The following is a 17,024-nucleotide window of genomic DNA, read 5'->3' as shown; positions in this document are numbered from 1 at the left end:
ATTAAATCAGTATGAATATTTAAACAAATGAAAACAGTTTAAACGACTATGATATCCATTATATTCGCTAACCTGGAGGAAACCTCCGTGAGCGCCTGATGGTGTTTCTAATTTTAAGCGCCTGATGGAGGGTTAAAATCATGTTGTTGCCTGTCTGTCTGTACAACAGCTCTTGATAGTAAGGTCCTAGATACTTGGAACTTGGTACATAGCTTCCGCTTAGTCCAAGGAAAAACTTAACTAAACTTAAAGTCAAAAGTCAAATTAAAGACAAATAAAAGTCTAAAACTTTCACATTGATGGTAACCATGATGGCAATCAGAAAATGGCAAAATAAACTAACTTGTAAACAAACTGAGTAAACAAATATATGATACTTTATCATGTAACATAGTAACACATGTGATGAAGTAACTTTATTGGATTGATTTGTAAAACTTTTGTTGTGTTCTATCGGATTCTACAATACTTTGTTGTATCGGTTTATTTGCTATTTTCAATTTTGTACTGTGTCTTCCAAAAGTCCTACCTTTGAATGTCACAAATCTATAGCACTTTAAATTAAAGTTCAATAATGCAGATTATAATCTATTAATTATTTTTTTAACAATCAGAATTATTGAAAACCCAACATAACCGATCAGAACTAGAATGAGCTTTACCTGTTTGCAAACTGCGACTGCAAGTGTGACAAAGCTTGGCCGCAAATGTCTGATGGTCCTGTGGCGTTGTACTGCCTTGACTTCAGCTATCACTAGCTGATACATCCAGCCCAGCTGTCGTGTCCAGACATCCCACTGTCCAGCGTGTGCTGCGTCTGAGCCTCGCTGCGCTCCTCCAGGGTGGTGGACTCGCACTTGTAGCACAAACCAGTCCAGCAACAGATCCTAGGTATTCAACAGTTTCATAAGACAAGTAGGAAACGTGAATCTATCCTCAATATGTACAAATAAAAATGTACTAGAAGCATTATTCAATAAAGTAAAAACAATGTGTTTGTGAATGATTACAGTTAACTAATGATGACTGTATTACGAGGCTTCTGACTATAAAATTATACTGTCAGCTATTAATCATAATTTGACAATATAACAATATAGAAAATAAAAGGTAAAATAGTCAATGATAAATTTACTGATTCTTTCTTGTTCTTTATTTTCAGACGTCTACTTCTTTTGGGAAAACAATCCAGTTCTGAAAACATGCCTTTACCTTCTTTTTTGAAACTCCATCAGCTCTATGGTCATAAATGTTTCGAAAGTCTGACATGACATCTTCTCCAAATTTGCATATGGCCATTCGGCATTCAAACTGGAGCTGAAAAATGTATATGAAATAAATCTTTCTGTTTCACTGTAAAAATATATTACATTACATGTTCTACAAAATATATCCTATTAGTATCAAAAATAGGCAACTAAAACCCTCTTTAAAACATTTTATTTGACATACACATGTTTCGGCACTAAGCCATCTTCAATCTTCAGTGTCTAATATAAAGATAACTCTGTATTGTGGGTTTAATAACATCAAAAACATATCATGTTTAATGTAAACTAACTCAAGGCATACGGGTTATTATAGTAGACAGGCAATCAATTTATATCTTTGAGATTATTCTTATTACATAATCAAGTTATTTTTAGATACTGGAAATTCTTCCTGAAATTGTAGAATGTGTAAACAGTGATAATAATTTTATAGGTAAGAAATATAAATAATTAAAGTGGAATTTGTTTGATTTTATTGTACCCATTCTATTTATGTATTTATATTTGTAAATACTTTTAATACGGCCTAATTGATATAATTCATATACCAAGAAATCTAATGTCTAATTACTTGATCCAAAATGATTACTGTCAGAATAAAGATAAATTTGTTACTACAATTAGATACAATGTTAGATGAAGTCAACTTTGAGACGTCTAGTTTTCACCACATAAATTTGCATAAAATTATTTCAGGTATCAAAATATAGCCAAAAAGTTACAAGCCACAGTTAGTTGTGACGAAATTAAATATCATCGTCAGATTTATAAAACAGCTTATTGTTGAAAATGAGTAGTACTGTTTTTATAAACACAGTCAGAGCTAGTTGGCCTATGTGAGAGTCTATGTCACTCACAAACTACTTACCACCCAGTACACAGTCAGAGCTAGTTGGCCTATGTAAGAGTCTATGTCACTCACAAACTACTTATCACCCGGCACACAGTCAGAGCTAGTTGGTCTATGTGAGAGTCTCTGTCACTCACAAACTACTTACCACCCAGTACACAGTCAGAGCTAGTTGGCCTATGTGAGAGTCTATGTCACTCACAAACTACTTACCACCCAGTACACAGTCAGAACTAGTTGGCCTATGTGAGAGTCTCTGTCACTCACAAACTACTTACCACCCAGTACACAGTCAGAGCTAGTTGGCCTATGTGAGAGTCTCTGTCACTCACAAACTACTTATCACCCAGTACACAGTCAGAGCTAGTTGGCCTATGTGAGAGTCTCTGTCACTCACAAACTACTTACCACCCAGTACACAGTCAGAACTAGTTGGCCTATGTGAGAGTCTCTGTCACTCACAAACTACTTACCACCCAGTACACAGTCAGAGCTAGTTGGCCTATGTGAGAGTCTCTGTCACTCACAAACTACTTACCACCCAGTACACAGTCAGAGCTAGTTGGCCTACGTAAGAGTCTATGTCACTCACAAACTACTTATCACCCGGCACACAGTCAGAGCTAGTTGGTCTATGTGAGAGTCTCTGTCACTCACAAACTACTTACCACCCAGTACACAGTCAGAACAAGTTGGCCTATGTGAGAGTCTCTGTCACTCACAAACTACTTACCACCCGGCACACAGTCAGAGCTAGTTGGACCAAGTGCTCCTGTAGATTAAGTGTTCTTATATCAGCCTTTATCCACTCACATAGAGTTGGGAACCTAAAATTAATATGAGAAAAAATTAAAAATTATAGGTGCTGCTCATTTCCCATTATTATACACTGGAAATAAATTGCACATTTCAAGAGTTCAATCAAAAAGTAAACTTATTAAATTCCTGAATAGAATGTGCAGGTTTGGTCGTATAAGGACAAATCAAACCAGATTTAAAATAATGCAAATGAGAAGAGTGAAAGACATCAGGTTGGAATAATATAAATAGTATTATAAAATTCCATCATTTTACTGTTCACTAAATGCTTAGCTATCTAACTAAACTAGCTAAAGAATATATATATATATATATATATATATATATATATATATATATATATATATATATATACATACATAAGTAATACTGTATTAGCAAATTTGTGTAGTATAAGTTATACATTACAGTACTTTTCATATTTATTCATATCTTTTCATGTTGTTGTGTGTTTCCTAAAACTTCATATAGGCTGCTGATCTAGAAACCTGACATGGGATAAAATATGAACAAGGTCAAAAGTTGTTGCAAATCACATAAGAATAATGATTCTTATCCCCATGAGTATTTTTAATAATTTACAGTTAAAACCAATGCTAAAAACTTGATTTTGTGAGCAAAACGCTTATAGCGTATGCAAGATTACATTTCAATAAATGATCAAATAGTTTAAATATAAAATACACTAAACTTACATTTTTTTAACATCCAGAGCAAAGAAAGAGTGACAACTTCCATTTTTAATGATAAAGTTTAAGGTTCCAATAATAACTGCTTTGTCAACTTTTGGAGGTGGATTTCGATAGAGCTGCTGGAGAAGTTGGAACAAATCTGAAAAGTCATTAAGATGATTATCAATATAATCTACTTTGGAAAAATCAACAAGAATATCTACATTCTTTAAAATATTGTTTGAAGTAATATTATTTTTAACAAATTTTCAAACTATAATATACTAACTACCTACCTAAAAATAACACTTGTTTACTCTTGGAGTTTGACAGTAGAAACTGTTAATGAATCAGACTCAGTTATAAACCATGTGTAAAATAGTCCTTCCAGCTCAGTCAGAAGAAGTAGGTAGATTTTATAACGACTGAAATATTATTAATCTATTCTTATGGGATTTATATGTACTCAATATGTTGAAAACCATTTGAGATACAACAAAGTTGTTTATAATAAGTTTTGAAAATGTTGTTAGCATTCCAGAACACCTTATTTTTTTCTCTAGCTTTATAAATAACAGGATTATCTACTTTTTTTAAATTTGAATGGCTGTCATACTGGGACTAAATGGTGTACAAAGCTGGCTGACAAACTTAGCCGAGATATTTACAACATAAATTTTCAACTTTTTACCAAGTTACAACTTATTTGGGCTTTTTGGGGACAGTTATCATTTCCGCAAGCTGTGTTACATAGCATACAACTTTTTTAAAGTGGTACAATGAGAATAATTACAATAGACTGAAGATTGAAGTTAATTAACTACAACAAAATCCTAAAATGCAATCCAATCCAAATTCTCTGAATGTAATGCTTATTTTGTATTAAAATTTCATATATTTCTAATTTTTTAAATTTACACAAGAATGTTTTTAAATATGTGAATTATAAAAAGATAACACACGAGATTTGCACTTACTCTACACACAATTCATGTTTTACCTTCATATGACTTCATATCAAACATCTAAAAAAATTAATTGTGTTCCAAAACATAAATAAACTCCTAACAGTTAAATAATGTCAGGATACAGTGTAGCAGTACACAGGGGTGCCCAGAAGGGGGGGGCATGGTGCAATTTGCGCCATCAAAATTTTTTGGGGGGCATGATTTTTTTTTATGTTAACATTTTAAACCATGACGATAACCAGAGAAATGAGAATTATACTCAACAGTTAAGTTAAAAGTACTGATTAATCATTTAACCATATCATCAAGATTCAAGATCGAAATTGCCATAGCTAAATATTATTCCGCCGTTTAAACTAACTCCAGGATCTCCGTGTAAATCCTTAAGAGAAATATTTTATTTGTTTAGGGCGATTAGGTTGGCAGTGGCTCAACTGGCAACACTGTCTTGTCTGTCACAGTCACATCACAGCCGTTAGTGATGTACTGATGTGAATGTGAGTCGTGAGTTTTTGCAACAGAACAAAACTGTCTCGTTTGAAGAAGCTCGGATACGGACGTTAATGAAGGTTGAATGTGCGTGTATTTGTTATGCGTATGGTATGTCTTATGTTATGTTGTAGATTTGTGATTTGTTCATAACTAAAACTAAAGATGCCTAAGAGAGCAAAAACGTTGTACAAATTTAAATGCCTAGAAGTGATGTGCAACACGATCCATCGCAAAGACAAATGGTTGGATCACTGTAAGAAGAAACATAGTTACAAGTTTAAGAACAATTTAAAAATCAATTATAAAGTGGTTGAAATAAAAGTCGACAACGGCCCATGGCAAAAATACGTTCCAGACCCAAGCCCAAGCCAATCTACATCCCTGGATGACATCCCTCATACTTTGACGAGTAGGCCTACCCAAGACCAAGATGAAGATGTTTTTGAGCCAACATCAGAAAGTTTCCAAGATAAATCTACCAGCGAGATCGAGACTGATGCAATTACTCTACCACTACTAGAAGTCACAGACTCTGAACTAGAAACACAAAGGTAGGCCTAACTTTGTAATAACTAACTAATGTAAACCTAAGGGGCAAAAACGGTTTTTACTTAGTCAAAATTTTAATATGTCTAGGACTGGGCGCAGGGCGCAGGCTGTTATATTGTTTTATAGAGGCAAACACGATTAACACGAATACTAAGCCTTTATGTATCCAACCTACCTAAAAACATAATATCTTGTAAAATGTATGGTATAGCCTAACTTACCCAAGCTTGTATTCTAACGAGTCAAACCAAAGTCTGATTTGGTTCTGCCGTATTCACTGTTATAGGTATTTTGGTACTGTTCAGCACTCTGTGGAGTTAGGTTAGGTTATAACATAGGCCTAATAGTTATGTACCCAAATAGTTTGACCCAAATACTGAATACAAATATAACCGTGTACAACATTCTTGACGTTCTTCACTGTCTGAATATTGTTGTAGTTCGCCAAAGTCCCGTTAGAGTTCAGAAGCTTCTTGGTTGTTTATCTATCGACGGGTAGAGCATAGAATTGGCGTGCATAGAAGGGTTAATTTTCTTCAGGCATATGTTGGAAGTTATAGGCAATAGGCCTACCATTTTTTGAGAATTTTAAAACCTATTAGCTTAGGGCTTAATAACTTCTCACAGACTAAACAAATTTTGTATATATTTGTAGATCAAACCAAGAACTGGAAGAACAGGAACCTGACAATTTTGGAACAAGTGATGTAGATGAACCAGACTCGGATATTTCATCTAATGAAGATCACAGTGATCCAGCTTCATATGCTAACCTCAAGCTCTCTCCTGAAGACATAAATGTGGCTCTAAATTTGGAAAATCAAGACTTATCATCAATAGAATTTCCTTCAACGGGTGGAAGAAAATTTAATCCTCTGTGGAAAAATTGTATATTGCCCAATAACAGTGTGAAACCTAGGAAGTGGCTAGTGTACAATAAAAAAAAGGACGCTGTATTTTGTTTGCCTTGCACACTATTTGCACTTCCAACTGAACGGTCTGTATGGGGAACAACCGGCTACAGAGGGTGGACAGAGCATAGAGGAGAAAGAGATTTTTTACTCCACGAGACTTCCAAAAATCATATATCTGCAGAGGTTGCCAGAATTCAATGGATCTCACAAAAGAGAATAGATTCAAGCCTTGCTCAACAATGTAACAGAGCAGTTGACCAAAACTGAGAAGTCCTGTCAGTTGTCATTGATTGTTGTAGTTACTTGAGTGAGGAAATGATTGCCTTTCGCAAAAACGATGTTTTAGAAGGAAAGCTGTTAGGGTTATTTAGACTTATAGGAAAATATAGCCCAGATGCGAGAGTTTACCTTGAAAAAATTGATAGAGCAAGAGCTGAGAATGTAAGACTGGGATCTAATTTCTTGAGTTAAAGGAATATTTTTGATCTTATCAATACAATGAGTGACGTGGTAGTTAATAAAATTGTAACAAGTGTGAATTTAACCAACATTTATTCGATTATACTAGACTCTACCCAGGATGTGAGTAAAAAAGAATGTACCACTATCATAGTTCGCTACATTGAGCACATGGATGATACACAACAAACTACAATATCAAACGTAAAACCAAAAGAGCGCTTGGTCAAGGTTTTTACAAGTGGGGATACATCCGGGGAAATGTTGTTTAGAGAGCTAAAGAAATGCTTAACAGCCCTAAACCTTGATCCCAAAGGTATAGTGGGCCAGAGTATGGACGGTGCAGGGAACATGAGAGGGCAGTTCAAAGGTCTCAAATCACTAGTCACAAAAGAAAACCCTAAAGCTTTTTATGTATGGTGCTGCTCTCACAGGTTCGCCCTTGTTGTAGAGCAGTCCCTTGATATATGCTGTCAAATGAGGAATTTGTTTTCATTCTTGGAAGATTTGTATGTTTTCATGTCAGGCCACAGGAGACACCACCTTTTGCTCGAAAATCTAGAAAAGGGAGAAAAAAGAAGCAAGAGACGCTTAAAAAGAGTAGAGACTACTCGTTGGTCGAGTAAAGCTGACGCCCTTCAAACCATTGTGAGTTGTTTTGAAACAATAAGAGATACATTGCAAGATTTGTCGACTGACAAGAATTCTAACAACAACACCAAAGCCAAAGCAATAGGCCTCCTAAAGCAAATGACAGATTTTGAAAATATAAGCACAATATACATAGCATCTTCTTTGTTCAAAATATTGTCTCCCATAACAATTTGTTTTCAGTCACCTACCATTGATTACAGTATAGTCCCAAAAGTTATTAAAGAAACACAGGAAAAACTGGCGTTCATGCGCCAAGATTCAGCGTGGGAAAAGATTGAAAGTGGCATTACTTCCTTTGCTGAAGAACACAACATTTCTTTACCCACCAGACAACGAATCAGAAAAAGGAAAAGATTCATGGACGAGTTGGCAATTGAGGAATGCATAGAAGACCCTATTAAGAAAGTAAAGGTTGATATTTATTTCAACGTTCTAGACTCTCTGTAAGGACTGCTACCTGTCGTCTGTTATACAGTGGTTTTTGGCTTGTGTTTTAAACAGTTATTTTATATGAATTTATGGGTGTTTCGTAAGTACAAATGAGCAAAGTTATTTGAATTCAAGATTTTAAAGACATTATTATTACCTGAAACTAAAGTTTTTATTCTATATAAACATTTCAAAGTATAATATTTTCTTCAATTAAAAATTGATCACATTAGTATAACCTTAAAAGAAAAGGGCAAACTAGATTTAATTGAAAGCAGTACTGTAACTCCAAGCTTTCAAGTAATAAATAAAATAAAACAAGAGAATTTATAAAAACAAACAGTTTAGGCTACATAACTCTAACTATAATTAGTTTAATTTTTACTGTGTGATAAGGTATTTTCAGTGAAACTGAATAAACGTGTCTGGAACTGATAAATAGCTGATGTAAACCAGCTATTAAGTTCTAATCTGACTTGTTATTGTACGTCTGAGGATAGCTCAGTGGTTAGAGTAGAGAACTGTCAAGCATTGGGTACATGGTTCAAATCCCTCCCAGTGACTGAACTTTTTGCACTCTTTATTTAATTTGTTATTCTTTTCTCAGTTGAATAATTGTATTAAAGTAGCTTTACTTATTATTTATTTTTATTTATTTATTTATTTATTTATTTTACTAAACTTTGTTTACTCTGTTTTATTTAAATTTAAAGGATGAAAAGTAAACAAATAAAGCATTCATGTGGAGTTTGCTTAAAAAATGTTACAAAAAATGTGAAAGCTGTTTTATGCAAAGACAAATGTGCAAAATGGTTTCATCTTAAGTGTACCGAGCTTACAGCTGAGGACTATGGGGAAAATAAAGAGTTCAAAAGTAAAGTGGAGCTGTGGTGAGTGTAATGAAGATGAAATTTTGGACATGAACATGAAAGATGTAAATGAATTACTGGAACAAACAACTACAACATTCTGACCTCCTTATTAAATCTCTACACGAAGACCTCATTAAAGCCCAAGAAGAAATACAGAAATACAAAGATGAAAAAAGTTCAGTTGGAACATCTCTTGTTGCTGAAAGTAGAGGAAATAGTTAAACTTGAAAATAAAATTGTGGGAATTTGAGAAAAATATCTGAGGAAAACATATGCTACAGTTGTAAAAAAGAAACTTTCGTCAAATAGACTTAGCCTTCCATCAAACCACATTCTTTCTGCCAGACTAAGTAATTCCCATGAGAAAACTTCAACTAAGACCCTGAGTGAACAGGCATTTTTTCTAAATGTAAGAAAACAAACCCCCAAGAAAAATATAAGAAAAAAACAAAGGTTGAAATTACAGAAAAAAATATTTTCTCAAATAATATTTATGATGTTTTACGTCAAGACAATGATGATAATGATGAAGTGGGCTATGTAGTAGACCTAGAACCAAAAGGGAAAATATTAATTTGTTCTGATAGCCATGGTAAGGATCTTGCATGGCACTTAAATAACAAACACTCTCTAAATTCTGTTGGCTTTGTAAGACCAGGTGGCCGAGCTGAACAAATTTTAAACATGGACAATATCAATGGTGAAGTGGTTTCCAAAGAAGATTTTCTAGTTATTATGTGTGGAACAAATGATGTGGCACGGAACGAAGCGGAGGTTTTAATTAACAACATAACAAATACATTAGAAAAGTGTGAAAGAAAAAAAGGTAATTCTCGTTGATCTACCAAATAGGTACGATCTCGCTGAGTGGTCTTGTGTGAATAAGGAAACAAGAAAAAAACCAATTTAGTGCTAAAAGAAACTAAGCAATGGTTTTGGCAATGTGTCTTTCGTGGAAGCAAGTGTTGCTTACAAAGGACATGCACACGAAGCACGGTATGCATTTCAATGCCAAAGGTCAAGGACTGGCTGGCTGGAGTAAACATTGATGAGGCGTGTGAAAAGTTACAGTACTCGACCTCCTTCGGCCATGGACCCGAGCAGCGCAGGAGAACCCAGTACGGAAGACATGTTACAACCTACTGTCGAAACCTTGACGGGAAAATGTGCAGCCTCCTCTTCACGGTCATCGAATAGAAGAACAAACAGACAGCACTCATCCAAACCCCTAACTCTTTTTCATCTTAACATTCAATGTATAAAAAATAAGGTAGATGTTTTAGACTTATTTTTAGATAGCTATGACTGTGAATATCCTAACTCTTAATGAACACTGGTTTATTTTTATGAAGAATCTGATTTATATATACTAAATGGTTATCAATTAGCCAAGTATTTACTGTAGAGAGAAACCACTCTGTAGGGGCGGCAGCTCAATCTTTGTAAAGTCGAAAATCCAATATAAAACTGTAGATATTAGTAATTTTTGTGTTGTCTTTGTTTTGGAAGCAACAGCTATATATTTAAAGGAGATTGATGTTGTTATAGTTACCATCTACCGTACTCCAAAAGAGTAATATTTTTAGTTTCTTTGATTATTGGAGTCTTTAATGATATATTTAAATAAAAATTTTGCAACTGTGATACTAACAGGTGATTTTAATGTAGATGTAAGAAAAGATTCTTCTAAAAAAATTTACTTTTTTGAATTTATTAAGATCATTTAATATGTATTGTCATAATTTTGATATACAACTAGAGAAGATGCTTGCCTTGACAATGTTGTTAGTAATTTAAGCAAAAAACAAAGTAAAAATGTCAAGTTATCGAACCAAATGTATCTGATCATGCTGGTATATACACAGAGTTTTATGGAGTTGCATTTTTCAAATACAGTACCAGACAAAAATATTCTTAAAAGAAAAGTGAGAGATCTGTCTTTTGGTGCCATTGAAGGTTTGAAACATAGAATGAATCAGACTGACTGGTGGCAGCTTACTTTTTTTCAAAACTGTTGACGATGCTTTTGATTTTTTTATACAAATATTAACAAGTTCACTTAAAGAATGCTGTCCTGTTAAAGATGTCAAAATCAAAAGTAGAAATAGACCAAAGGTTGACTGGTTTACACCTGAACTATATAAACTTAGAAATATAGTAACAGTGTTTTATGATAGATAGATTCAAGATAAGTAAAGGCACAGAAAATGAAGCTGAACACAAAAAAAATGTATATAGAAATAAAAAAGATGTAATAAAAATAGAATTAAGGAAGAAAAAACGATTAGCCACTGACAGATATATTATGAGAGCTCCAAATAAATGTAAAGCTGCTTGGAGTATAATAAAAGGGAAATTCATTGTAAGAAAGAAAGCGTTGAAGAATTAATAAAACCTGATGACTTTAATGATTATTTTATAAATATAGTTAGTACTACACATTTGAAGCAAAATAATTTTGACACTGCTATTGAGCTTTTGAGTAATTATTTATCTAGATTTAATAATGCTAGTAAAACATTCCCAATTAAATGTAATAACTGAAATTTGAAATTATAAATATGTATCTAAGTTGAGTGGGTCAAAAAGTGAAGATTATTTTGGGTTTTCTAATAAAATCATCAAGGATATTATACCCTACATAGTAAAAACCATTGACATTTCTATTCAACTGGATGTTATCTGAGGGGATTTTTCCTAAAGCACTGAAATGTTCCAAAGTTAGTACCAGTATATAAGAAGGGCAGCAAGGCAGATCCTGCTAGTTACCGTCCCATTTCTTTGGTTCCCATACTGAGTAAGATTTTTGAGTGTTGTTTAAAAGACCAATTGTATGATTTCTTTTCTCAAAACAATTTGCTCTGTAAAGAACAATATGGATTTATAAAAAAAATCAAATACTGTGAAAGCAATAGGAAAAAAATTGTGGAAAACATTTTAAATAATTTTGAGAAAAAGATTATATCATCTGCAACATTGATAGATTTTAAGTAAAGCGTTTGACTGTATTAATCATGAGTTGTTGTTAAAAAAAGTTGTTTAGTTATGGCATAAAACATAAAGCATTACAATTATTGTCATCTTATTTATCTGACAGGAAACAGATGGTTGTCCAGGGGGAGAACAAGTCCAATTTCAGAACAGTGAAATTGGGAGTTCCGCCAAGGCTCTGTTTTGGGACCTTTTCTGTTTATTGTTGCAATCAATGATTTTTCATCTAGCCTACCTTGTAATTCTGTTTTGTACGCGGATGATACTACTCTTTTAAACTGTAATAAAGACTCACAAATCTTAAAATCTGATCAAGAATGTTCATTTAAATTAGCTCTAGAATGGTTTAAAGCAAATGGGTTGGGCAGTGAATCATAATAAAACTGAATATTTAAACATTATCTCTACACAATAATACTAAATACAGTAATGATTCTGTTAAGTTATTGGGTGTTATCCTAGATAGTAAATTAAGCTGGCAACATCATGTTAATTATTTATGTACTAAACTATCTAGAGTTATATACCTATTATGTAAACTAAGGAATACTGTTACTCAGGAGATGTTGATAACTGCTTATTATGCATTTTTCCACTCACACTTGAGGTATGGTGTGACTCTTTGGGGAAACAGTTTCCAGTGCCAAAAAAATATTTTTATGGCAAAAAAAAAGCTATTAGGATTTTAAAAAATGTTTCTAAACAAGAATCTTGTTCACCTTTTTTTAAAGAACTTCAAATTATGACCTTGCCAAGTTTTATACATCTACTGCTCATTACTTGATGTAAAAGAAAATTTGAATAGTTTCATAAATAGACAAGATGTTCATACACACTTGCACAAGAAAAAAGTATTTACTCGATCTACCCCCAGTCAGACTCGAAAAAGACCAAAAACAGCCAGATATTTTTCAGTATAAAATTATTTAATAAATTACCAGAGAAGGCATGGAATGTTACACTTAATAATTTTAAAGTTACCATTGCAAAGTGGCTCAAAAATAAAGCTTTTTACACTGTTGAAGATTACCTAGCCTGTGATATTAGCTCATTAAGTTTTTTAATCCATTGTTAATTTAAGATTAGGATTGTTAGCACATAATGTATAGATTTTTAAATTATTTAATTGTAATTTTATTGTTTTTATTTACATTTATATTATTGTTATTTAGTTCTAGCTGGCAATACTGTATTTTGTCCTATAACTGTGCCTAGACTAAAGATTAGATTAAAGTAGGCTATATAATATGTTGACTTTGTCTATTGCATAATATGTATTGTGCTTAATGACAATAAAATATCTTGAATCTTGAATCTTGAATCTCTCTACAACCAGCTAAATGACAGATTTCCAGAAAGTTCTCTGGCTATGGTGTCGCAGATGGGATATTTTTCTCATGATGGAATTTTGAAGATGGTAGATGATAAGAAAAAAGGCCTAAAATGTAATCCATCTTCAATTGAGAATCTTTTTGAATACTACAATCTAGACAAGGAATTAATTGTAGATGAACTAGACATCTTCATTGATGTTTACAAAGCTACTCACTTGGACATAGATATTTCTGATGTCATGTCTGAGAAGAAGAAATCAGAGAGAACCAGTACTGCTAACCCCAAGGATAGTTTAAGTTCTGACCATGTTGAAGATGAAGAACAGGAGGACGTTACAGTGACTGACAAGTTCAAGAAAAAGAAAAATGTTGACGACTGGGTGAAAAGAGGATTCATTAGACCATACAGGTGCCTATTGAATCTATCAGGATTCCCTCATCTCAGTATACTTTATAGGATACTGTTGTCTCTGCCAGTCACAAGTTGTTCTGCTGAGAGAACTATGAGTCGGTTGAAGATAGTTAAGAATCGTCTAAGAAGCACCATGGGGGATAGTTGGCTTTCAAGCTTGCTCATTCTTTCTTGCGAGAAAGAAATTCTAAAACAGATCTCAAATGAAGAAATCATCAACAGGTTTGCACTTTCAAGTGTGCAAAGAAAAAAACTTCTTTTGTCAAAAATTTAAGAAAAGTATCAAATGAAGCCAATTTCAACCTTTCAAATTTACACCCTATTTACCACACAGTAATCAAGTAACTATTGTAATGTTTTATTACTTTTTTCTTTTTTGTAAAAGTTGTTATTGTTATTGTTATTGGTATTAGTAGATAGAATTTACAAAATGTACTTGTTCAGATGATATCTTTATTCCAAAAATCAAACCATTTAATGATACATTTTGTTAGATTTTTGTTATTTACTCTTGTAATGTAAAAGTAAATACAACCTACAACACAACATCAGTAACAACCTGTTCCAATTTAAAATAATTTAGAATACCTAAACTTGCCAACATTATATATTAATTTACAGCTATGTTTATTCCATTCACTTGTGAAAACTCTGGTTATTGTTAAACATGATGCCTCCACCATAATAGAAACAAAATTAAATTAATACATTTATTAAACTTTTTAATACATGCCGTTTTATGAAATAAAATTTACAACACTATTTGGATTATAATATGTTGTACTATTTGGATTGTATTGTATGATCAGCTGTAAATTGTATCTCATTGTTTTCATGACAGCAACATACTAGACTAGTGACTATAATTGCTATTGGAACTACAGTATAATTACTTATAAATAAAAGTGTTTAAAATGACATATACATTGAAGATTGAAGTGCTATTATTTCATTGCCTTAACCTTTGATAACCTTAACCTTCAGTTCTTCAATTCTTTTTCAATCCTTTTTTTGGTTTTTTGGCTGGAATCTAACTTTTTATAAACGTTCCAAAATTGTATGAATGTTTACCAAAGTTGCTATGCAATATTCTTTTGCAATAAAGAATTATCAATGATATTATTATTCAACTTTTTATAAGTAACCTTAACATTTAAAAGGCAAAGCCTCCCTTACTGACCTTTTAATATCCTATTAAAATATTTGTCATGTAGCTATTCCTGATGTAATCTAGTACTTTGATAAACATATAAATATTAAAAACTATAATAATTGTTTACTACTTTTTAGTCCTCCCGTACAAAGAACGGGTGCACTGCTAGTGTCAAAAATTATATCAAAATTCAAAAAGATACTTTATTTCTATTCTAAAAAAGATAATAAACAGTGGTATATATTTTTTACAATAATGAAAACAGAAAGAATTCCTCACAAGACCAAAGGTAAATGATGTCCTTTGGAAGATTATAATGTAAGATGTGAATTTTATTGTCATACACTGACTAATGTTAAAAACTAAAGGGTTGGGTATTGGGGTACTTTGGGGGGGGGCATTACACTTGGATTGGGGGGGGCATGCGCCATTGCCCTTGGGGGGGCTGGGCACCCCTGGCAGTACAGGAGCTAAAACTACTAGTTTTGGGGTCATTATGGAATTATATGATGTAAGGACTACACATGGTCGATTTCAAAACACAATTTTTTCATTATCATGCATTACAAAACAACCATTTACATGCATATCCACAATAATTTGCATCTAAATACCACAATATGGTGAGTAATTTGTCAGTATTGATACCAGGTAAGTTAAGTTACAGTAAAACACTTTTATTTCCCAATGTATCTCTAAAACACCAACATCTCAAACATCAATTGACTGTGTCTGTACCAACTTAATGGCAGAGGAACTGAATGTTCAAGTAATAGACACCTGTATATCTGACCATACAGGACAAATATGCAGAATTGCTATAAAAATGGACTCACCATCCACTTTAATGACAAAAAGACATATGACCAATAGAAATTTATTCAATTTAAAAAACACATTGAAACAAGAAAACTGGGTTGATGTCTATAACACAACAAATCCAAATGATGCATATGATAAATTTAACACTACCATTCAACAGGCACTAAACTATACATGTCCACTAATTACTACGAGGCAACAAAGATACAAAAAACATCCAGTCAATGATCCAACTGCAGCAGAATTAAAACAACAGTTTTTAAGAGCACAAAACTTATACCACACAAGCGGTAGTGAGGAACATAAGAGGAGAGCATTCCTTTTAAAAAAGGAATATGACTTACAGCTCCGAAAAATAAGGCAAGACACCAATATAACTAAAATTGCTGAGGCTGATAACAAATCAAAAACCATTTGGCATATAATCAACTCAGAAAGGAATACTAAAACAGAAATAAATCAGCTGACCAAAATTGACATCAATGGACAGGATACATCAGACCCATCAGAAATAGCAGACTATCTGAATAATTTTTTCACCACAACAGCAGAAGAAACAATTATGAAAAATGGAAACATAGACAAACAACAATCTTTACCAGCCCCCTCAACAGACCTTCCAAATCTTATACTGACACAAACCTGCAGGCAAGAAGTTTCCAAAATAATCAAATCACTGCAGCCTAAATCCTCAGCAGGGTACGATGATATATCCTCTAGATTGCTAAAGATATGTGAGAATGAACTGGTGGACCCTCTGGTAGACATCACCAATAAGTCTTTTAACTCTGGTATCTTCCCTTCGGCACTAAAAATTGCTAAAGTATACCCTAAATTCAAAAAGGACTCTCCCACACAAGCAGCTAACTACCGCCCCATCTCATTGATACCCACTTTTTCTAAAATAATTGAGAAAATTGTCTTGACTAGACTCTTTGACCACCTGACACTCCATCAGCTTTTGACACCACATCAACATGGCTTTCTGGCTGGGAAATCGACTAACACAGCACTGATCAGCTTAGTGGAATTCCTACTTGACCAAGAAGAAGAGGGAAACACATCGACTGCCATCCTCTTAGACTACAGCAAAGCCTTCGACTGCCTGGATCATGACTATCTCATAAGGAAATTAACAGCTCTTGGAATACAGGGAAGTGCAAAATCATGGTTCTCCAGCTATCTAACCAACAGAAGCCAACTGGTGGAAATAACACATTCAGCAAATGGCAAATCAAAATCAATTAGATCCAAACTGAAGCCAATCACAAGAGGAGTCCCTCAAGGATCAGTGTTGGGGCCTGTTCTGTTTATCCTTTACACGAATGACTTCCCTAAGCATATGCAAGGTTACTGCAAGTCTC

At 33.4% G+C, this 17,024-nt stretch overlaps 1 protein-coding gene across 5 annotated transcripts in view; it reads right to left on the bottom strand.

The window, feature by feature from the left end:
* LOC124362635 (serine-protein kinase ATM) overlaps nt 1-17,024 on the bottom strand; it is a 132,802-nt gene that overhangs the window by 88,072 nt on the left and 27,706 nt on the right. For all 5 annotated transcript variants that reach the window (XM_046817309.1, XM_046817310.1, XM_046817312.1 and 2 more), the window contains exons 6-9: nt 3,636-3,771; nt 2,855-2,948; nt 1,213-1,317; nt 663-887 (exon numbers count right to left, since the gene is read on the bottom strand). In XM_046817309.1, coding sequence (XP_046673265.1) covers nt 663-887; nt 1,213-1,317; nt 2,855-2,948; nt 3,636-3,771 — 560 coding nt within the window. The remainder of the gene's footprint in view (nt 1-662; nt 888-1,212; nt 1,318-2,854; nt 2,949-3,635; nt 3,772-17,024) is intronic.

This window comes from Homalodisca vitripennis, chromosome 5 (genome assembly GCF_021130785.1).
Source record: "Homalodisca vitripennis isolate AUS2020 chromosome 5, UT_GWSS_2.1, whole genome shotgun sequence".
NCBI classification, from domain to species: Eukaryota; Metazoa; Arthropoda; class Insecta; order Hemiptera; family Cicadellidae; genus Homalodisca; species Homalodisca vitripennis.
The sequence above is the reverse complement of the archived record's forward strand: the minus strand, read 5'-3'. Positions and strand labels throughout refer to the sequence as shown.